The sequence below is a fragment of the Capsicum annuum genome, chromosome 11 (assembly GCF_002878395.1).
Source record: "Capsicum annuum cultivar UCD-10X-F1 chromosome 11, UCD10Xv1.1, whole genome shotgun sequence".
In the NCBI taxonomy this organism is placed as follows: domain Eukaryota; kingdom Viridiplantae; phylum Streptophyta; class Magnoliopsida; order Solanales; family Solanaceae; genus Capsicum; species Capsicum annuum.
The window spans coordinates 227,703,328-227,726,935 of NC_061121.1; the positions used below are offsets into that span (position 1 = coordinate 227,703,328).

At 35.2% G+C, this 23,608-nt stretch overlaps 1 protein-coding gene and 1 pseudogene across 1 annotated transcript; both read left to right on the forward strand.

The window, feature by feature from the left end:
* Positions 1-9,236: 9,236 nt before the first annotated feature.
* Positions 9,237-15,487, forward strand: LOC107853979 (methyl-CpG-binding domain-containing protein 10). The gene is made up of 3 exons (XM_016698960.2): positions 9,237-9,457; positions 13,630-13,780; positions 13,960-15,487. The coding sequence occupies exons 1-3, from the start codon at positions 9,398-9,400 to the stop codon at positions 15,279-15,281; spliced, it is 1,533 nt and encodes a 510-aa protein (XP_016554446.1). The 5' UTR covers positions 9,237-9,397; the 3' UTR covers positions 15,282-15,487.
* A 1,336-nt stretch (positions 15,488-16,823) lies between these two features.
* LOC107853977 lies at positions 16,824-23,291 on the forward strand (annotated as a pseudogene).
* Positions 23,292-23,608: the final 317 nt, after the last annotated feature.

Consider the following 23,608-nt stretch of genomic DNA (forward strand, 5'->3'; position numbering starts at 1 on the left):
ACAAATTGATATACTAAAAAATCGATCATTATTCACTAAAAAATTGAAGTATACCATTGTTTTACTGTTATATAACTGTTTCTGTTTTCTATTTTATTGAAATATCTGTTTTTATTGAAATATAACTATTTTGATATATATATATATATATATATATATATATTAAGAACTTGTTATTTCTTAAACCTCCAAAATCTTGCTAAATCGGATAAATATCATTCAATTTATAAATCTATATATAAATTGAATTTCAAATATGTCAAATCCAACTCCAAGTTGATGTTTGGCCATGAGAATTTCAAACACAACTTTGAGTTGTATTTGGAAAACTCAAAAACAAGAAAAAATTATTTTTATTTTTCTTCCATCTTCTTTCTCTCATAAAAATTCTAAAGCAACTCTAATTATATTCATGGACAAACACATCTTCAATTCCAACTTCAATTTCAAATATGAGTTGGTCGCTTAGCTTGTTAGGTTCGATCTATAGATAGTCAAATCTGTGTGCTTTATAATAAATAGTTTATATTGTAAAATGAATGCTAAACAATGTTTGTGAAAATTTCTCTTATTTAATATACCAATTATAAGCTCAAGTCGAGATAAAAGAAGTGTCAAAAACTCTCTCTTCGTCCCAAATTGAGATGACATATTGATTAAGAAAAATAATTAATAACATGACTAGTTTACCATAGTACTCCTATTAAATAATGTTTGCATTTTAATTTGAAGAAAAAGTAATCAATGCAAAGGGTAAACACATGAATTTTATTTTTTTTTGCTTCTTCTTGATTAATGATGAAAGACAAGTAAAATGAGAAATTAAATTAAGAAATTTGAGACGAGTAATTTGAGATAGAGGAAGTATTAATTAGTAAAAAGGATAATATCAGGGACCTTGCCTCGTGTTTCTCTTATTTTATTGTTTTTCGTGACAATATCCCTTTTATTAATATAAATAAAGTAGAGCTTGATAAATCTATCTTTTCTAATATTATGTTCTTCCAAGTACGATTTCTATTAAAATATCATATCTAACAAATTCCTATAAAAAAGAGAATTTCTTTTTCATAAGTCGCATATTAATTCAACATATTTGTCGTGTTGTCGTGTGTGTGACATAAATTTTATATTGGTAAGAGATTATAAGTTATGTGATACTTTTTATAAATATCAGTTTTAAATATCTAAATTTAATTTTTCAGCAAGTTTGAAAAATTGTTGATGTATTCAGTTTCAATCAATCACTACTTACATATATTTGTTAGGAAAGACGGGCATATAATCAAAGAGTCCGACAGGGTGGTAGCGGAAAATACCCAAGACTAAATTTTCCCTTTCAACTTGAACCAAGAGGAGACAAATAAACTTAAGCAAAACAGAGTAATATACAGCAAACAACTCAACTAAATGAGACAAGATAAGAATAAAGGCAATCACACGAGACACAAGATTCACGTAGAAAACCCTTCAGTGTGAAGAGTAAAAAATCACGGGACCAAAACCTCCGCTATAATCACTAAAGAGTTACAATATTATCCTCCAAAATGGCCACCAAACAAGTGCCAAACAACAAGAAACAATACATAATCTACAGCACCAAACATTAGAGAAATAAAGTAGTGAAAACACCAAAAACGTAGCTACTGTTCGGGAATGAAGAACAGGAGATACAGGCCACCAAATCAAGCTCCGTCAGTTCCTAATCAAAGATTGAGATGAGAGGAACAAGCAGTCCAAAAATCAGCTCAATCGGACAAGAAACAAAGCGGGCATCGCAATTTGAAGTTGACAGCTGTGGGTGAAATTTATGTGCGAAAATCAGCTTTGTTTTTCTCTTTTTGGCTGCTGAAAACTCTCTTTTTGTGATGGTGGATAAAACCTAAAAAGATCAATATATATGCCCCATAGTAATGGCCTATGGGAAAAAGTGGGTTGGTCCAAATTGGGCTTTATTTTATCCACATAGGAAGGGACAAAGGCCCATGACCCAACAATTCTCCCCCTCTCCCGACTATGTGGAGGAGACCGCCATCCTGATGATCATGCAACAATCTTCAAACTTCCCTCTTGGCAAAGCTTTATTCATCATGTCGGAACCATTATCATCCGTATGAATCTTCTCAAGTTAAAGCAACTTAGAATTCAACACATCACGAATAATCCAATGGTATCTCACATCAATGTGTTTAGACCGACCATAAAATGTAGAATTCTTGCCAAAATGTATGGCACTTTGACTGTCGCAATGAAGCACATACCTCTCTTGAACACAACCAAGTTCCCCCAAGAGTCTCTTCATCCAAAACAATTCTTTACAAGCTTCAACGACAGCAATAAGCTCAGCTTTTGTAGTAGATAGAGCAACACATTTTTGCAATCTAGATTGTCAAGACACAACTCCCCCTGCAAAAGTAACCAAATACCCTGAAGTAGACTTGCGAGTATCAACATCACCGGCCATATCTGAATTAGTATAACCACAAAGACTAGGCTTCCCTGTACTAAAACACAAACTCAGACTAGAAGTGCCACAAAGATATCTCATAATCTACTTCACAGCATTCCAATGTTCTCTTCCCGGATTAGAAAGAAAACGACTAACAACACCAACAGCATGAGCAATGTCCGGTCTTGTACAAACCATTGCATACATCAAACTACCAACAGTTGAAGCATAAGAAACTTTCTTCATATCTTCCTTCTCATCATCACTGGAAGGACACTGCTTCGTGCTCAACTTAAAGTGCATAGCTAAAGGTGTACTGACAACCTTAACCTTGTCCATGTTAAACCTTCGAAGTACTTTCTGAATGTACTTCTCTTGTGATAACCACAACTTCTTGGCCTTTCTGTCATGGACAATTTGCATGCCAAGAATCTGTTTTGCTGGTCCTAAGTCTTTCCTAGAAAAAGACTTACTTAACTCTTGTTTCAACTTTTGAATCTTGCAAGCATTATGACTAACAACAAGCATGTCATCAACATAAAGCAACACAATAATAAAGTCACCATCAGAGAATTTTTGCATAAAAATATAATGGTCTGAAGTAGTCTTCTTGAAGCCCTGCTGACTCATAAAGGAACCAAACTTCCTGTACCACTCACTGCCTAGGAGCTTGTTTCAAACCATACAAGCTCTTCTTCAATTTGCAAACAAAATTCTCTTTTCCCTTGACTTCAAAACTTTCAGGTTGCTCCATTTAAATTTCTTCATCTAAGTCACCATGGAGAAAAGCAGTTTTAATATTCATTTGCTCAACCTCTAAATCTAGACTTGCAGCTAAGCCTAGAATCACACGAATGGATAACATCTTTACAACCAGAGAAAATATCTCATCAAAATTAACTCCCTTTTTTCTGGTTAAATCCCTTTACAACCAATCTAGCTTTGTACCGTAGAATTGGATTACCATATTCATGCTTCACCCGAAAGACCCACATATTTTTCAAAGCTTTTCTGTCTTTAGGCAGCTTAACCAAATCAAAGGTATAATTATCTTGCAAAGATTTAATTTCATCTTCCATAGCATCAAATCACTTTTCTTTTTCTTCACTTTCTATGGCCTCATCAAGACTCTTAGGTTCTCCCCTGTCAGTTAAGAGTACATACTCACTGGGAGAATAATGAGATGAAGGTATTCTCTCTCTCTCTTGTAGATCGTCTGAGAGAACTCTCTGGAGCATCAACAACTGGTTGCTGATCAACCATATCAACTTGCACTGGAGCATCAACAACTTCTTACTGGTCATTCTGAACATGATCATCATCTTCATTATCAACTTGATTTTCATCATCATGAAGATTTTCTTCAGGAGCAGTAGTCAAAGGAACTGGATCAACATCAACTAGACTCTCACTACTCTGAGAATAAACCTTCTCAGTTTTGTCAAAATCTTCAATTGTTTGGTTTTCAAAGAACACAACATCGCGGTTTTTAACAAGTTTCTTCTCAACTGAATCATAGAAACGATAGCCAAATTCATCTTGACCATAACAAATAAAGATACACTGTCTAGTTTTAACATCCAACTTTGACCTTTCATCCTTAGGAACATGAACAGAAGATTTACACCTAAAGACTCTAAGATAACCATAAGAAACATTCTTACCAGACCAAACTCATTCAAAGCAACAGTAGGAGATAAATTAATAACATAAACATCCGTATTAAGTGTTTTTTCCAAAAGAAATCTGGCAGCTTAGCATCTGAAAACATGCATCTAACCCTCTCAACTAGTGTTCTATTCATCCTCTTTGCTAAGCCATTCGACTGAGGAGTCTTTGGAGGAGTTTTCTGATGCTGAATACCCTGTTCTCTGCAATATCTATCAAAATGACCAATATACTCATCACCATTATCTGAACGGATGCATTTCAATTTCTTCCCTGTCTGTCTTTCAACCAAGGCCTGAAAGTTCTTGAACATATCAAGTACTTGATCCTTGGACTTCAAAGGAAATACCCAAAGTTTACGAGAATGATTATCAATAAAAGTCACAAAGTAAAGTGCACCACCATGAGACCTTACTTTAAAAGGACCGCACAAATCAAAATGCACCAACTCCAGCAAATCGAGATTTCTTGAAGGCGGATGACTCTGAAAAGAAACTCTTTTCTGTTTACTGGCTAAGCAATGAAGACACTTCTTCAACTTTGCTTGTTTTACTCCAGAAAGCAATTTTTTCTTAGCCAAACTATCAATCCCCTTCTCACTCATATGACTCAACCTTCTATGCCACAACTCTGATGAAGTATCATCTCTACCAAGTTTATCAAGCCTCTAGAAGTAGAGCTCTGAAATACGTACAAGTTAGACAACCTGTCACCTCGAGCCACAATCATCGAACCTCTAGTAAGCTTCCACTGGCCAGCACCAAGGTTATTAACATAACCCTCATCATCAAGACTTTCTACAGAAATCAAATTCAGGCGAACATCTGGAGCATGCTTGACACTATTGAGAACTAGTTTGGAACTATTGTTACTTTTCAAACAAATCGTGCCAATGTCAAGTACTTTAACTTCATCATTATTGCCCATTTTCAACATCCCAAAATTACTTGGAGTATAAGAAGAAAATAATTTCTTCTTTGGTGCAACATGAGAAGTAGCACCAGAATCCACAAACCATCTAGACTCATCGCGAACAAGATTAATGGCATTCTCACCACAAGCAACAAGAAGATCATCATTAGCAACAACAACAACACGATTTTCATTATCGCCTTCTTTCTTTTGCCGTCTTATATCTCTCTTACGCTTGTAACAATATTTCATGATATGCTCCTTTTTGTTGCAATAGTCACATGTAACATTCTTGAATTTGGACCTTGACTTGCTTCTACTTTTATCTCTATCATTTGAATCTCTGGGCTTGTTTCCCCCCTCTCTTCAGTAATTAAAACATCAGAGTGTGAAGATGAAGAAGATGAGGCCTGAGATTTTGTTCTCATCTCTTCGTTCAAGACACTACTCTTAACATATTTCATAGTTACAATACCACCGGGAGCAGAATTAGTCAAAGAAACTCAAAGAGTTTCCCAAGAGTCAGACAGAGTATTAAGAAGCCAAAGTCCCTGAATTTCTTCATCAAACTTTACACCCATTTCGGACAGCTGGTCAAGGACACCCTAAAAATTATTTATATGATCAGAAATAGGACTGCCCTCTTTATACCTGATATTCATCAATTGCTTAAGCAGGAACAACTTGTTATTGTCAGTCTTCGAATCATAAAGTGTCTCGAGTTTGTCTCCAAAACTTCTAGCATGTGTCTCATTCACAATATGATTTCTAACATTATCTTCAACCTATTGTCTGATATAGCCACAAACCTGTAAGTGCTCAAATTCTCAATCCTCATCTGTCATGGATTCAGGTTTAGTAGATGTAAACACAGGTAGATGCATTTTCTTGACAAATAGAAGATCTTTCATCTTGCCTTTCCAAGTATGATAGTTACTACCATTCAAACACACCATCTTGCTCATATTTGCCTCCATCATTAAAATTGACAATAAAAAACAACCAACGCTTTGATACCACTTGTTAGGAAAGACGGACACATAATCAAAGAGCCCGATAGGGTAGCAGCGGAAAATACCCAATACTAAACTTTCCCTTTCAACTTGAACCAAGAGGAGACAAATAAACCCAAGCAAAATAGAGTAATATACAGCAAACAACTCAACCAAATGAAACAAGACAAGAATAAAGGCAATCACACGAGATATAAGATTTACGTGAAAAACCCTTCAAAGTGAAGAGTAAAAAATCACGGGACCAAAACCTCTACTATAATCACCAAAGAGTTACAATATTGTCCTCCAAAATGGCCACCAAACAAGTGTCAAACAACAAGAAACAATACATAATCCACAACACCAAACACTAGAGAAATAAAGTAGTGAAAACACCAAAAACGCAGCTACTGTTCGGGAATGAAGAACAGGAGCTACAGGCCACCAAATTAAGCTCCGTCAGTTCCTAATCAAAGATTGAGATGAGAGGAACAAGCAGTCCAAAAATCAGCTCAATCGGACAAGAAATGAAGCGGGCATCGCAATTTGAAGTTGACAGCTGTGGGTGAAATTTAGGTGCGAAAATTAGCTTTGTTTTTCTCTCTTTGACTGCTGAAAACTCTCTTTTTGTGATGGTGAATAAGACCTAAAAAGATCAATATATATGCCCCATAGTAATGGGCCTATTGGCAAAAGTAGGTTGATCCAAATTGTGCTTCATTTTATCCACATAGGAAAGGACAAAGGCCATGACCCAACAATATCAACATATTAATTGTTCAACAAATTTAAAACACTATCGATGTATTCAGTTTTGGTCGATCACTTGCATATCATCAACATATTAGAAACCATGCTTAAAGTAGGAATTAGTTTTTATTGAAGTAGTATATTTATTCATATGTCAATTTGTTATATAACCTTTTTCGAACGAACTCTTGTTTCTTTTCTTGTTTGGTACATCCAACGAACTCTTGTTGAAGAAAAGGAAACAAAACCCATTTTTAGCAATAAAAACAAATAGATCCTAAACATCAGTTTAAGCCTTTTACATGATTTTTTTTTTCACAAACGAATAATTTTATATTACATAAGGAAACTTTACAGGAGTTTGTGAACTCCTTATTACAAGCGTCCTAGCAGTAGAAGCAGCTGCTCTAATATTTACAACCTGTGTCGTAGTATAGCTATTAGATAAAAAAGGGCAACCCGGTGCACTAAAGCTATTGCTATGCACGGTGTCCGGGGAAGGACCCCACCACAAGGGTGTATCGTACGCATCCTTAACTTACATTTCCGCCAGAGGCTGTTTCCAAAATAGCTATTAGACAAGCCAGTAGTATTAACATTAGACATAGTTGGTACAGTAGGTGGCCGCACTTTCACCCGTTTAATGACCGAATCTCCATATTTGTCTGCACGCAAAATATCCAGTTAGAATGTTGGAGGCTCCCAAAACGAAGTAGTAGTAGAGGTCATAACAGCTAGTCCATCAGCTAGTTGGTTCTGTTCCTTGTATACATGATGCACCTAGGGGTTACTAAATTCTCGGAGAAGGTACGTGCAGTCAGCAAATAAAGCTGCATTATCATGTGCAGGAGCGGATAACATATGTACAAGTTCTTGTGAGTCAATATTTACTTTCAACGAAGCAATGTTATGTTATTGTGCCAGGGTTAAACCTAGTAGAAGCATTCAGTCTTCTACTTCTAATGGTTGACTAGCAGCGGTGGATCTATCCTTTGCCGAGGGGTTCATCCGAACCCCCTTTGATGAAAAATTATGTTATATATGTATGGTTAAAATTATTTTTTTATGTATATATATTGACGTTCGTATGTTCCCTTATGAACCCCTTCATGAATATCCTGGTTCCGCCACTGTTGACTAGCATGACAATAACTTCTAAACCCAAGCCACCAATCCCCATTTGAATTCATGAAAACTATTTCAAGAGAGTACTGTCTCAAAGGAACAATTGGTATTGAGCATAAATTTGGCTGAGCTGGAGGGTTTCATTTAACATATATAGCGACGTGAGTTTATAAATGGCATATCAATGCACTGAGTTTTTTATTATAAGCGTAAAATTTAAAGAATGATCGAATAATATCGATTGTTTGGTAGTTATTAAAGAGGTAACTTGCTCATGTATTAATTTTTATGTCTATATAAATTATACTATGTTTAGTGGCTTTTAGAAAGTGAGTTATTCAAGTATAAATTAATATGACGTTTCATTCGAAATTTAGAAAATGCAATTGATATATTATCAAAAATGAAATAACTAATACCCATATAATACCTGAATTACTGAATGTACATGTACAATCTAACCAACTACACAAATGACCCTTAAGAGATTGTTTGGTAGCTAGTTAGAATTACGGATGCATTAATTATATAATAGTAGTTATGATGAAACCTATGTATTATTTATGCAGATAGTATTAGTTATGCAGAGATTGGTTATACATGTATTACTTATTCCCTTTCTATCTTGAATAAGATAACACATACATTACCTCATAACTTATATATGCATGTATTAATTATGTGAGTATATAAATCGCAAATCAAACACCATATTACTTTTAAACATGAATAATTACCTCCTCACTGATTACTAAACGTGGTGTTAGTTATGCAGAATTTTAACACCTGCATAATTAATTTTCAAACCAGCTACCAAATAATTCCTAAGTCCTACTCCCTTTATTCCATTTTAATTGGACATATTCTATTTTATATGATAATTAAGAAATCATAAATTATATAATGAATTTTATTATTTTACCCTTTATCTATATTAATGAAATTAATTGGGCATAGGAATGAACATTAGAATTGTGATTGTTCACATTTAATGTATACTCTTAATGTAGGGATAAAATTAAAAAAAAATTAGCTAATTCTATCTTGAATTAACAAGTGATCAACTAATCCAAAATACTTATTTATAGTAAAATAATCAATTAAAAATAATGAAGTAATTATGACAACCTTATCTGTATTTCTGAGAAATATTATTTTCACACCTTGAATTCATGCATGTTGAAGAAAAAAAAAAAGTAAAGGGGCCGATTTGTAAAATCACTTTTTCCAAGAACTCTCGTTAAAGACAAAGAAAGAGTACCCAAATTTAGCAATAAATACAAAAAGATCCAAAATCTTTTGTCAAAATTACAGAAGTTAGTTGACCTGACCGGACTTGAAGTGAATATTAAATCCAATATAATTAAGGAAAAAATTTGAAGTCCGTAGTTACAAATAGATTTGCCCCAATTCGAAAAACTTTCCCTATTTTTATCTAGAAAGTTCACACTCAGAGCGGGAAAAATCTTCACAGTTTCGAAGAAGAAGAAGAACGGAAATGGAGAAAAACGATGTCGTTCCGATTGAATTACCGGCGCCGCCTGGCTGGAAGAAGAGAGTTCGTATTCCTTTATTACTTTTCTTTTTGAAGTTATGGAATTACTAGGTTTTAATTTCAGTTGAATTTAATTATTTGGTGATTAAATTTTTTGGTTTAGCTGTTCTTTGAGGTTTAGGATTGTATTTTTTGTTTTGAATTAGTGATATGTTAAGCGTTAACTGTGACCTAGATGTTAATTATGAGTGATATTAGGTTTGAGTTGAATTTAACAGTAAGAGGTTAAGATTTAGTGGTTAAATTTTCGTTAAAGTGTTTCCAGTTCCAAAAAACGGAAGAAGAAGAAGAAGAAGAATAGAAATGGAGAGAAACAATGTCGTTCCGATTGAATTGCCAGCGCCGCCTGGCTGGAAGAAGAGAGTTCGTACTCCCTCCTTTTTTTTTCTTTTTTAAGCTATGGAATTATTAGGTTTTAATTTGAGTTGAATTTAATTATTTGGTGATTGAATTTTTTGATTTAGTTGTTTTTTGAGGTTTAGGATTGTATTTTTGTTGGTTTGAATTAGTGATACGTTAAGCGTTAATTGTGACCTAGATGTTAGTTATGAGTGATATTAGGTTTGATTTTAAGATTTAGTGATTAAATTTTAAGAAGAAGCGTTTCCAGTTCCAAAAACGGAAGCAGAAGAATAGAAATGGAGAAAAACGATGTAGTTCCGATTGAATTGCTAGCCGCCTGTCTGGAAGAAGACAGTTCGTATTCCTTTAGTACTTTTTTCATTGAAGTTATGGAATTATTAGGTTTTAATCTGAGTTGTTTGAGTTGAATTTGATGTTAAGAGGTTTTGATTTGGTGATTAAATTTTGATATAGTTGTTCTCAGTGCGTATTAGGTTTTCATTTGAGTTGAATTTAACATTAAGACACTATAATATGGTGATTCCCCACTTGGTGGGAATTCACTGGGAATGTTGTTGTTGTAATATGGTGATTGAATTTCGATAGGTTTTGGATTATATTTCTTGCTTTGAATTAGTGATTATTAGGTTTTAATTTGAGTTGTTTGAGATTGAATTTAACGTTATGAGGTTTTGAATTTGGTGATTAGTTTTTTGATTTATCTGTTATTTGTTGCTTTGTTGTGATAACTGTGAGCTAGGTTTTTAATTATGAGTGAAATGTCAATTTTGTGAATATGTTAAGGAGTTAATTGTGACTGACATATCGTGTTACTCCAAAACAATCTGATTTATAGTTTCAAAGATATTTCTTGTTAGTGCGGATTAGGTTTTAATTTGAGTTGAATTTAACATTAAGAGGCTATGGTTTGGTGATTAAACTTATGTTAAGCATTAAGTGTGACCTAGATGTTAATTATGAGTGATATTAGGTTTTAATTTGAGCTGTTTGAGTTGAATTTAAAATTAAGAGGTTAAGATTTAGTGATTAAATTTTTCGAAGAAGGTTTTCTAGTTTCAAAATGGAAGAATAAGAATAAGAATGGAAATGGAGAAAAACGACGTCGTTTCGGTTGAATACCGGCTTGTCCTGGATGGAAGAGGAGAATTCGTACTCTTTCTTCGTCGTTATGGAAATTGTTTTTGTTTAGTTGTGTGTGTGTGTTGTGATTATTAGGTTTTTATTTGAGTTGAATTTGACATTAAGAGGCTGTGTTTGGTGATTAAATTTTGATTTAGTTGTTTTTATTATATTTCTTGTTTAGAATTGGTGATAATTGTGATCTAGGTTTTTAATTATGAGTGACACGTCGGTGTTAGTTGCATATTAGGTTTCCATTTGAGTTGTTTGAGTTGAATTTATCATTAAGAGGTGGTGATTTGGTGATTAAATTTTTCTATTTAGGTGTTTTTTGTCGCTTCAGACTGTATTTCTTGTTTTGAATTAGTGATATGTTAGGCGTGAATTCTGACCTAGATGTTAATTACAAGGGACCTGTTGTGTAGCTGAAACAATTTGAGTTATTGTGAAGGAAATATTTCTTGTTTTTAACTAGTGATGTTTGTGCAGATTAGGTTTTCGGTTGAGTTGTTTGAGTTGAATTTGACATTAGGAGTCTATATTGGGTGATAAAATTTCAATTTTGCTGTTTCTGTTGTTTCGGATTATATTTCTTGTTTTGAATTGGTGATATGTTAACTGCTAGTTGTGACCTAGTTATTGTTAATTATAAATGACATGTTGTTAAGGAAATTGTCTTTGTTTAGTTGCATGTTTGTGGTTGAGAGTGGATGTATAACTTTTGTTGCCGTTAGTGTGCGGATGAGGTTTTCTTTTTAGTTGAATTTGACATTAGGAGGTTATGGTTTGGTAATTAAATTTTGATGAGCTGTTTTTGTTGTTTCAGACTTCTTGTTTTGAATTAGTGATATGTTGAGGAGTTAACTGTGACCTAGGTGTTAATAATGAGTGATAGACATGTCGTTTAACTCTGAAACAGTGCGAGTTTATAATGGAAATTGTCTTTCCTTTGTTGCATGTTTGTGGTGGATTAGGTTTTCATTTGAGTTTTTTGGGCTGAGTTTAACATTATGTCGCTATGGTTTGGTGACAAAATTTTGATTGGCTGTTTTTGTTGTTTCAGATTGTGTTTCTTGTTTTCAATTAGTGACATGTTAAGCATTAATTGTGACCTAGGCGTTAGTTATGAGTAACGTATTGTGCAACTTTGAAATAATCTGAGTTAATAGTATTGGAAATTGTCTTTGCTTAGTTGTGTGTTTGTGGTCGAAAGTGGAGATATAACTTTTGCTGCTTTTAGTGTGCAGATTAGGTTTTCATTTGAGCTTAATTTAACATTAAGAGGCTACGATTTGGTGATTAATTTTGATGAGCTTTTTTGTTGTTTCAGATTATATTTCTTGTTAACCGTTAATTGTGACCTAGGTTTTTTAAATTATGAGTGACGTGTAACTCTGAAACAAGTTGGTGCATTATGTTCTATTTAGTTTCATGGTAAAAGTTTCGTGAATTTAGGTATATTTAGCATGTGTATGCTAAATATGAACTTAATAGAAATAGTTTTTGTTTTTGATTTCTTAACTGTCGGAATTTTCTCCTAGCTAATCTGCATAATTTCACAATTAAGATGTTGCGGTGTAGTTGGTTGATTTAATCACCTTTTATGCCATTATAGCTTCCAGGCCTTAAGTTGAAAGGGATAAGATGATTATTAAATAGTTCTTTTATGTCATTGAGGGGTCAAGCTGTTCCATTATTGACCATGAAACATGTATGTTAATATCTTGAAAAAAATGTTTATATTCAGTAAAGGTATTTATACCAGCATTTAGCTCTTTGGCAGAATTGTCTCCTAGCTAATCTGTATAATATCACAATTTAGATGCTTTGGTGTGTGTTGGTTGGGATAATCACCTCTTTAAGTCATATGGCTTCCAAGCCATCATTCGAAAGACATAAGATAGTTATGGAACGTATCTTTATGTTAATGAGGGTGCAGTCTGTTCCAGTAATAACCATGAGACATCTATACTGCTAATGACTGCTAACTTTGGAAAGGTACTTATACCAGCATTTAGGACATTGACAGAATTGTCTCTTAGTTAATCTCTGTGTATGTGTATATATTTTATTTATTTATTTGTAATTATTTGTTTTAAATTGAAGGACCTTGTTAATCTGTATAAATCACAATTAAGATGATGTGGTATTAGTTGGTTAATTTAATCACCTCTGTTAAGTCATATGGCTTCCAAGACAATGTTTGAAAGGCGTACGATAGTTACTGAGCAGCTCTTTATGTTATCGAGGGTGCAAGTTGTTCCAGTATTGAACATGAGACATCTGGAGTACTCATAGATGCTTATTTAGGAAAGGTGTTTATACCAGTATTGATGACTTCTATGGGAACTAATGTATGCCCTAGATACAGAAATTTTGTTGTTTGAAAATATTTCTTAAGATTGTCAGAAGGTTGAATCAACTTTAACTTTGAAGGTTAATTAAGTTTGCTGAATGTGGCACCAACTGTAATTACTTGTCTGGAACAGATATAAAATATCAGTGAATCTGGAGTTTTCTCCGCTTTTAATGGGATATATGGCCTATCGCATGTGAGATCTAATCTGGCTTAAAATTCTGAAGTGAATTTTTCTAGAGGGTTGGATAGTAAAGTTGAGTTTGTATTTAGAATGCCAACTTGTGGAGGTATTTTGACTTAAATCTTGTAGTAAGTAAATTGTTTATCTTTCCAGTTCACTCCAAGAAAGACCAGTAAGCCTAGAAGGAATCATATTGTATTTGTTGCACCTGATGGCGACGAAATTACGAGTAAGAGGCAACTGGAAAAGTATCTGAAATCTCATCCAGGAGGACCTCCTGCTTCTGAATTTGATTGGGGTACAGGTATATGTTCTTAATTGTCCTTTTTTGCGTGTCTGGAATACATGTCTCCTGGTGAATAATCCAGTAAATTCTTGGGGCGAGATGTTGCAGATTAATCTTTGGGAAGTTTCCTTTTCAATATGTTGTTCGAGTTCCTTGCTGATTGGATGAATCCTCTACTTTTTTTCTGGCTTATTCAGGGGACACTCCTAGACGATCAAGTAGGCTGGGAGAAAAATCTAAAGCAACAGAGACACCAGAAAGTGCTACTCCCAGTAAGAAACCAAGGAAATCAAGTTCCAAAAAAGGAGCTAAGGAGGATGGTGACGAGCAAGAAGCTGAGGCTGCTACTAAGAAAGAAAACAAGGGAAGTGATGAACCGGCTTCTCCAGATGCGGAGGATCAAGAAGTTCAAGATGTAGAGATCGCCACCAAGAAGGTTCTCACATATGGAGACAACTTAAAGGATGATGAGGAGAAGACCAATGATGGTGAGAATGTCCCTGAGGAGCCTCTGGCAAGTGAAGATAAGATGGAAATTGTGCAAGAAAAAGAAGAAACAATGGATGAGGGAAACATAGAGAAAATGGAAATTCAAGAAGCTGAAGATAAACCTCTCGATAACAGCCTCAACAAAACGCTACCATTGAGTGTGCTTGAGGAGGATAAGAACGAGAGTGAACCAGCTGGGACAGATGCCTCATCTCATTCTGCTGAACTCAGCAAGGCAACCTCAGCTAGCAAAGAAGAAAGTGCAGAAGAAGTTCCTGCCGCTGCAGATGCACTGAATATTCTTGAGGAAAATAAGATTGAGAGCAAACCAGCTGGGGCTGACACCTCATCTCATTCTGCTGAACTCAGCAAGGCCACCTCAGCTAGCCAAGAAGAAAGTGCAGCACAAGAAGTTCCTGCCGCTGTAGATGCACTGAATGTGCTTGAGGAAAATAAGATAGAGAGTAAACCAGCTGGGACTGACGCCGCATCTCAATCTGCTGAACTCAGCAAGGCGACATCAGCTAGTCAAGAAGAAAGTGTAGCACAAGAAGTTCCTGCCGCTGCGGATGCACTGAATGTGCTAGAGGAAAATAAGATAGAGAGTAAACCAGCTGGGGAAGATGCCTCATTTCATTCTGCTGAACTCAGCAAGGCGATCTTAGTTTGCCAAGAAGAAAGTGTAGCACAAGAAGTTCCTGCCGCTGCAGATGCTCTGAATGTGCTAGAGGAAAATAAGATAGAGATTAAACCAGCTGGGGAAGATGCCTCATTTCATTCTGCTGAATTCAGCAAGGGGACCTCAGCTAGCCAAGAAGAAAGTGCAGAAGAAGTTCGTGCCGCTGCGGACCCACTGGTTCAGAATTCTAATGATGCTAAAAAAGTAGACGAAAAGGAGCAGTTTGACAGGGAGATTCCAATTGAGGAGATCAATGGCACAGAACCAGCTGCAACAGGTGCTAGCAACTCTGTGGAGAACTATTCAGTGCAGCAAGAAGAGACCATATTCGACCAAGTCACCTCAAGTTAACCTTTTGATATCTTAGGACAATACTTGTGTATCATCTGGCCTTCATTTCTTCTTGGCCCTGATTTAGGTAACTGACAAACAGCGTTAGGCATGTTCTGCATATGTTGAGAATTCCTAGCTACTGATTTTGTATTACATTGTATGCAACTATTATCATCGACATTGGTCAACTTATATTCTATTAGAGGGTCTCAGGATTTCTTGCACTTTGACGTAATGTCGGTCCGTCATCAGTGCAGTCTTTTCCAAAACATTGCGTTCCCAAATAGCTGTATTAATAAATGCATACTGTTATGGTGTTTTCCGGAAAGATGGCTACTGAAATCAAGATAGCTGTCTTCAAATTGTGCATCACAACTTCTACAGTTCAGGTCAGCAGGGTACTCACAGTTTGCTTAAAGTAGCAAGAGCGAGTTGCTGCTTCATTTTTTTTTTTTTTTCATGTAATGGTCACTGTGCAGCAATTCGAGAACCAGAATTTCTTCAAATTGATTGAAGATCTTTGATGGATATAATTTAGCTTGGCTGTAGTTTCAAGTATACGTCGAATTCTCGATGCAGTGGTTCGCATGAATCTTATATTTTTCTTCCAAATATTGTATGTGTATTATATTAAAAATCTACTAAATATTTGATTGTGAACTAATTTATATTGAATATTAACTCAACGTTGTTGTGGCATTCATTAACTTATAAATTTGAATTTGTCTCAATTTGATTTTACCAATTTCCTCTATGCTTCAATGCTATTTTATAGTACTTTCTCCGGTTCGTTTCAAAGTGTCGTTTAAGGTTTTCATACACTCACTAGGAAAAAAACAATTAGTAGAACTAATGGTAAGGTTTATTGATTGAACTTCTTAATTGGGCATTAATAAACTTCTATACCTAAGATTAAAATCTGTTTACTTTTCTCTGTTTACTATTACTTGTGGGTCGTATTTATGTTATGCCATCTTGTTCCATGCTTTACTATGAATTTGTTTAGTATTCCGTGTCTCGAACCGGGGGTCTATCGGAAATAGCCTTTCTACTTCTTTAGAGGTAGAGGTATAGACTGCATATATTTTATACTCCCCAAACCTCACTATGTGGGAATACATTGAGTTTGTTGTTGTTATACCTAAGATTAAAATGACCAAAGAAAAGCACATATCAATACTAGTACTTTATTTTAGGGGAAATTAATTAAAGAAAAAGATGAGTATGCAGTGAGTTGTCTAATAAATAATGCATATATACTTCTCAAGCTGATTGACACACGTGTATATGCCTTGAGAACTCTTTAGTTTATACTCTCAATTTGGATACTAGACATCAGGTGAAAACTCAAAAGAAAGAAAGGTCTTGAATTTGTTTTAGCATTACAAGTTGAAACTAAATGAGTCCCATTATTTATCCTTTCTTCCAACTTAATTAATTTTATAATGTAAAGTGGACTGGATTGTGGAAGTTACCAATTGGCGATCCATCAACTTTATTAAAGAAAAATGATTTAAAAAGTGAGTGCACTAAACCCTGTCTCATAAATATTACTAGTACAATCTAATATATTAAGTGAAACAATTTGATTCTCGTTTTCTATTAAGGTAAAGTCGACCAAAATGGGTTGTGGTGCAGTGGCGGGATTTCTCTATCCTTGATTAGAAATCTCGGGTTCGAGCCGTAGAAATAGAGCAAATCTTATTGGGAGTGCCATTCTTAGAATGAGCCTTACAGTGCGCGAACTATAAAACAGGTATTGGACACCCAGTGGTGTATGTATTAAATCTTGAGCGCCCTTAACGAGATTTCTGACTTCGTCACTGCGACCACTGAGTGGGAAACAAAAAAAAAAAATGGTGAAGTGGAGTGGTTTGAGTCTTTAGGCATTCAAAGCAAACTGCAATAACCCTATTACATACACTTGAGAGAAATGGCTTATGCTGCTCTTTCTTCACTTATGCATACACTGCAACAAATCTTACAACCTGAAACATGTTTGGTTTGTGTAAGGTTTATACAACAACATCTTGTTGAATCTGTTTATCAAATTCTATCTGCACTGCAAGTTTTTCTTGATAATGCTACTGAGGAGATTAAAGATACTGAAACTTTGAATGTTTTAGAAAAGAGGATCAGAGATGTAATCTACAAATTGGAAGATCGCGTCGATTCAAGCCTAAGAAGCATCATCATTCTAGCAGAAGACAATGAAGTCCAGGAAAGGGCTTGTGAAGCCTTCAATGAAGAATTGCAACAAGTGGAAAAAGAAGTAGTTGATCTTCTTAGGGAAGAGTTAAACAAACATGGAAGCAAATGCGCGGAAGCAAAAACTTGTTCTTCATCAAGAAGATATGCAACTGAGCAGAATGCTAGGATTGTAGGAATGGAGGATGGCTTTAACACCATTATAGATCGCCTCACTTGTTGAATAGATGAGCTAACTGTCATATCAATAGTTGGCATGGGCGGTATAGGTAAGTCAACTCTTGCTAAAAAAGTTTATGATGATTCATTAATTAGACATCGATTTGATACATGTATATGGGTAACTGTCTCTGAAAACTACAATGAGAGACAAGTGCTTCTTGATATTGTCTCTTCAATTAGTCGGAACAAGACTAATGAAAGCATTAAAGAGATGAGAAATGATCAGCTAGCGGAGATTGCGTATAGAGGTCTCAAGGGTAGGAGATTTCTGATTGTCATAGATGAACTCTGGACTACTGAGGCGTGGGACCAAATGCGAAGAATATTTCCAAATGATAACAGGAAAAGTCGGATTCTATTAACCACTCTACTCAAATATGTTGCTGATTATGTGAGTTGCTCCGATTTTCCTCCTCATAATATGTCTTTTCTAAGTTTAGATGATAGTTGGAATTTGTTTACCGAAAGAGTATTCAGAAAAGACCCTTGTCCTCCACAACTAGAGAAAATAGGGAGGCGTATCATACGACAATGTCAAGGATTACCTCTCTCTATTGTTGTAGTTGCTGGATTTCTTGCCAAGTTGGATCCTACACATTATCATTGAAAGAAAGTTGAGCAAAATTTGATCTCATTCTTTGGTACAGTTTCTGAACATTGTCAAGCAATTCTTTCTTTGAGCTACAGTTACTTGCCGCAATATTTGAAGGCGTGTTTTCTCTACGTTGGAGGTTTTCCTGAAGAAATGGAGATTAGCGTTTCCAAGTTAACTAGGTTATGGATTGCTGAGCAATTTGTAAAGGCAAGAGTCGATAAAAGGTTAGAAGTCGTGGCAGAGGAGTATCTAGAAGAGCTAGTTGATCGGAGTCTAATTTTGGTTGGTAGACGAGGGGCGAATAGAAGGATCAAAACTTGTAAAATTCATGATGTCATTCGCCAATTATTCACACGACAAGCTCAAATTGAAAATGTTGTGCATTTCATGGATGGGACCATCACCGATTTCTCACAAGGTTTATATGATCAACAAAGAGTGGTGCTTCAACTTAATGACTTCTCACGGTGTGATTATTTTCTAGAGCATGGCAGTGATGGTATTACAAGTACCATTCGCAGCTTGATCTTTACAAAAGCCTGTTGTTTTTATTTCTCAGAATTTCCCTGTTCCACGGTTTCACATTTCAAGCTGCTTAAGGTGTTGGATGTATCTGCAATAAGGAATGATTTCTCTCGTGTAATACCTCAGCTTGTACATTTGAGATACATTGCTGCAGGCATTGACGACCCTGCTTCACTAGCCAAATTGCGGAATCTACAAACCATAATATTGGTCGCCTACGAGGTTCAACTGCCACTAGAGATATGGAAAATGTCAGCGATAAGACATATCGATGTTGGATGGTCAAATCATATTCCTAATCCTCTTGAGGCAGAAAATCATAGTAGTATTGGTGAAGAAAAACTTTTGTTTCTCAATAACTTGCAAAATCTTGCTCTACCTTCCTGTCCTTTTCTTGATGAAATCCTAACAAGAACTCCCAATCTGAATAAGCTAAAGATTAGAGTGGTATCCAATACTGATTGGTCTGTTTTTGTTAGATGTCCCATTCTTCTACAAGGGCTTGAGACACTACATATACTTTCAGCAGTAGAACATGATCCAATCATTCTCTCTAGGCATGTTTTCATGTCTAATATCAAGCAACTGACATTGGTTTATACATTTTTTCCATGGGAAGATACGGTTGTGCTGGCTAATTTATCCAAACTCGAGGTGCTTAAAGCAAATGGCGGATTCTGGGGGACAGATTGGAGACTAAATGCAGATGTTGTGTTTCCAAAATTAAAATACCTACGTTTGGAGTACGGAGATCTAGAAAGGTGGGAAGAAACATCTAGTGATAATTTTCCGGTACTTGAGCAACTAGTGCTCATATGGTTCAATAGCCTGGAGGAGATTCCCCAGGCTATTGGAGATATAGCGACGCTAATATTAATCCAGGTAGAAAAATGTGGCCCTGTAGTCGAGGCTAGTGCAGAGAAGATTCATGAAGAGCAAGAGAGCTTGGGGAATTATGGGCTTCAAATTCGAACTCACCGGTCTTGAAAATTTGGTATGTATAAAATTTCCACACTTTGCCGTTTACACCAAAGCCTATAGATGCATGTAATTTGAAAATTTGGTACGTTAAAATTTTCACACTTTGGTGTTTACACCAAACCTATAGAGAGACGCATGCAATTTGAAAATTATAGCTCTTAAATTACATGTTTTATAGCCTTTGCGCTTGCAAATGTTTTATGTGATAAATTATTACTTAAGAAAAATAAACAAACTGCAAAATAGGCGGAGACACGCAGTGCATGTTTGTAAATCACATTCTGTTGAGTAATGTAGAATTAACAACAAAGAAGTAAAGATGTACGAAGAAGAAAGAAGAGAAATATTCTCATTATTGATCAATAAAACTGAGCAGCAGTAGTACTTATACTAGTGTCGGCTATTGTGTATAACTAACTTTTTAATCAACTAAGTAACAAATTATACAAAGTCTAATCTACGTTTCTCTTAACACTCCCCCTCAAGTTTAGGAGATGTAAACATGTTGTACAATCCAAGCTTGGAACATACATGGTCATGTTGAACTTCGTACAATCCTTTTTTTAGCTGACCTGCTTGTTGATCTCTTGTGCAAATATACTCTGCCTTGATTATGCCTTTTTGTATTTTTCCCTTTCAAAGTGACAATCAATTTCTATATATTTAGTCCTTTCATGGAACACAGGATTTGCAGCTATCTGCATAGCTGATTTACTATCTAGTATACAACCGGTAGTGTCAACTGAAGTCCAAGTTCTCCAAATAGGCCATGTATACATACTAAATCAACAGTGGTAGAGGCAAGACTTTTATACTCAGCTTCCGGAAACAATGATCTATTTCTTTGATTTCCAAGAGCTTAAAGAATCTCCTATTTAACCAAAAAATCATTCACTGACTTTCTTGAGTTTGGACAAGCTGCCCAGTCAACATCACAATAGGCTGAGACCTGTTGTTGACTACTGCTTGGCAGTAGTACACCTTATCCAGGCTGATTGTTCACATATCTGACTATTCTCACAGCAGCTTCTAGTTGTGACTTTTTAGGCTGATGTAGGAATTGACTTAGTGTCTGCATTTATATCAGGTCTGCTCAGGATCAAGTATGGTAATTTTTCAATGATTCTTTAATAAGCTACAATGTATGCTAGTGAATCATTCTCCCCCTAGCTCGAATCACCTATATGATCATTAAGTTCTTTTGTAGTTAACTTGACATTTTCTTCAAAAGGAGTAGCTACTGGTTTTGCTGCTCTCAATCCCAACTTAGATATTAATTCCGATTTTTGTATTTCCTTTGATGCATCAGAATTCCATCTTTTGATCTTGCAAATTCAATGCCTAATAAGAATCTTAATGCTCCAAGATCTTTCATTTTAAAAATCTTATGCACGACAACTTTAGTGTCTTTGATCAACCGTAGATTACTTCTAGTAACTAGCATATCATCTACATAAACTAGTATGATGATTAGATTATTTTCAACTTTTCTTGTAAATAATGAGTTATCATATTGAGACAGAACAAAACCAAGATGCACAACAACTTCTAAAAGCTTTGAGTACCACTGTCTAGGTGCCTGTTTTAGGCCATACAAGGATTTAAGAAGTTTGCACATTGGTCTTTTCTCCCCCCGACTTTGAAATCCTTGTTGTAACTCCATGCATATCTCATCTAGAAGATCACCTTACAAGAAGACATTGTATATATCCATTTGATGGATGTGCCAGTGCCTAACATATGCAAGTGCCAATACAGATCTATCTGTAACCATTTTGACTATAGGAGAGAAAATTTCTAGGTAGTCAATATCTGCTTGCTAGCTATAACCTTTGGCCACAAGCCTTGACTTGAACCTTTCTATAGATATTGTATCCTTGTACTTTATTCTAAACATCCATTTACAACCTACAGGCTTCTTCATTCAGGTAAGCTTACAACTTTCCAAGTTTGATCATCTTCTAAAGCACTTATTTTTGCCTTCATGGTCTCAACCCGTCTGAGATCTTTAATAGCATCAGTATATGAAGTAGGTTCTACCTCTACAGAAATACTAGCAAGAAATGCTTAATAGTTGGTTGATAGGTGATCATAACTTATGTAATTTGATAGACACATAAGCAGGAGCAGTAGTAGATTTCTTAGCTGTAACAAAGTCTTTTTAACCACAAAGGTAGTGCCTTAGATTTGGTTGATCATCTTTATTTAGTGATAGATTGTGTATGTGGTTGAGTAGAATCTAGTTGTAGTAGTTTGTGTGACACCAACAGACATAGACACAACAAGTGCAGGAACTTGTTTAGGTGGCTGCTCAGTAAACATGAACTGACTTGACTCAGGTGCTAATAGATTATCAGAGAATGCATCCAAGAAAGATAATGATTTGGTAGTGATATCTTGAAAATGAAAAATAGTCTCTCTAAATTCAATATCTCTGAGAACAAAAAATTATCATCAGCAAGATTATAAAGTATATAACCCTTTTGGGTAGGAGAATATCCCATATAATGGGTTTTATAGCTCTAGTTTTGAGCTTGTTAGTTTCATGAACATTCTTAGCAAAGACTAAGCATCCTAATACTTCGAGATGATTAAGAGATGGTTTTCTATCTTAATCTCAAGTATCAATTGTTGGCTCTCATCAAGGTTCAAAGATGGGTACGTATCAAGCTCATGCTAGTGTTCATGCATCTTCTTCAGCTGTACTTCCTAACAGTCAAATGCAAATGCCTTGCTTTTTATAGGAGATCAATATTCAAATTTTGACTATGCTGAACAATGTCTCGTACCACCCATGTTGCCAACATAATAGGTATAAATACCATTTTAGGTTCTGTAAACCATCAGAAAGAGTGGATAATTGATACAGGAGCTACCAACCATATGGTAGCAGATCCTGATCTTCTCACTAGCCTCACTAAACTAGACTCTAACAAGTCTGAAAAAGTGTTTTTACCTACCGGTGATGCATCCTATGTCACTTATATGGGAACAAGTATGATTACTGTAGGGTATAATATCAATAATGTTTTGTATATACATCAATTTAAATTTTATCTTCTCTCAGTGTCCCAAGTAACAAAATCTTTACAATGTGTAGTGACATTTTTTCCTGACTTTTGCATATTTCAGGATCTCTTCAATGAGAAGGTGAAAGGGATTGGTATACAAGGGCGTGACCTATACCTGCCGCCTTTTTTCAGAATCAAATCAGTACATGGTGCAAATTCTTGTTCCTTAAAGTCTAAAGATAGTTTAGTTGATGTTAATCTTTGACATATGAGACTTGGTCATAGTTCATTCAAAGTATTAAACAAGTTGTTTTATGTTCCTTTAGACAAAAACTCAAACAATAGAAGATGTTTCATTTGTCTTTGTGGTAAGCAAGTTAGAACTTCATTTCCTACTAATAGTGGTATTAAAAGTACTGCTTGTTTTGACATGCTATATCTTGATGTATGGGGACCTTACGAGACTGCTACATATAATGAAAACAAATATTTTCGATGTATGTGTTGCTCTAAAATAGTTTCTAGCTTATGTTAAAACTTAGTTTTAAAAGTGTGTTAAAGTTATTAGGAGTGATAATGGTATTGAGTTTATAAATTCAGTATATGACTCCATGTTTAAGTCCAGTTGTATCATTTATCGAACTTCATGTGCTTATACTCCACAGCAAAATAATGTTTCTGAGATGAAGCACATACACGTTTTAGAAGTCTGCCGAGCAATCAAACTCCAAGGTCATGCAACCTTGAAGTTTTGGGCCCTTATGTCCAAACTACTGGATATCTTATTAATAGGATGCCTACAC

Bases quoted from the DNA above. Each gene is read 5' to 3' on its own strand.
- LOC107853979 (XM_016698960.2), top strand. From the start codon at position 9,398: ATGGAGAAAAACGATGTCGTTCCGATTGAATTACCGGCGCCGCCTGGC. The intron at 9,458-13,629 runs GTTCGTATTCCT...TTATCTTTCCAG, and splicing joins CGCCTGGCTGGAAGAAGAGA to TTCACTCCAAGAAAGACCAG. The intron at 13,781-13,959 runs GTATATGTTCTT...TGGCTTATTCAG, and splicing joins TGAATTTGATTGGGGTACAG to GGGACACTCCTAGACGATCA.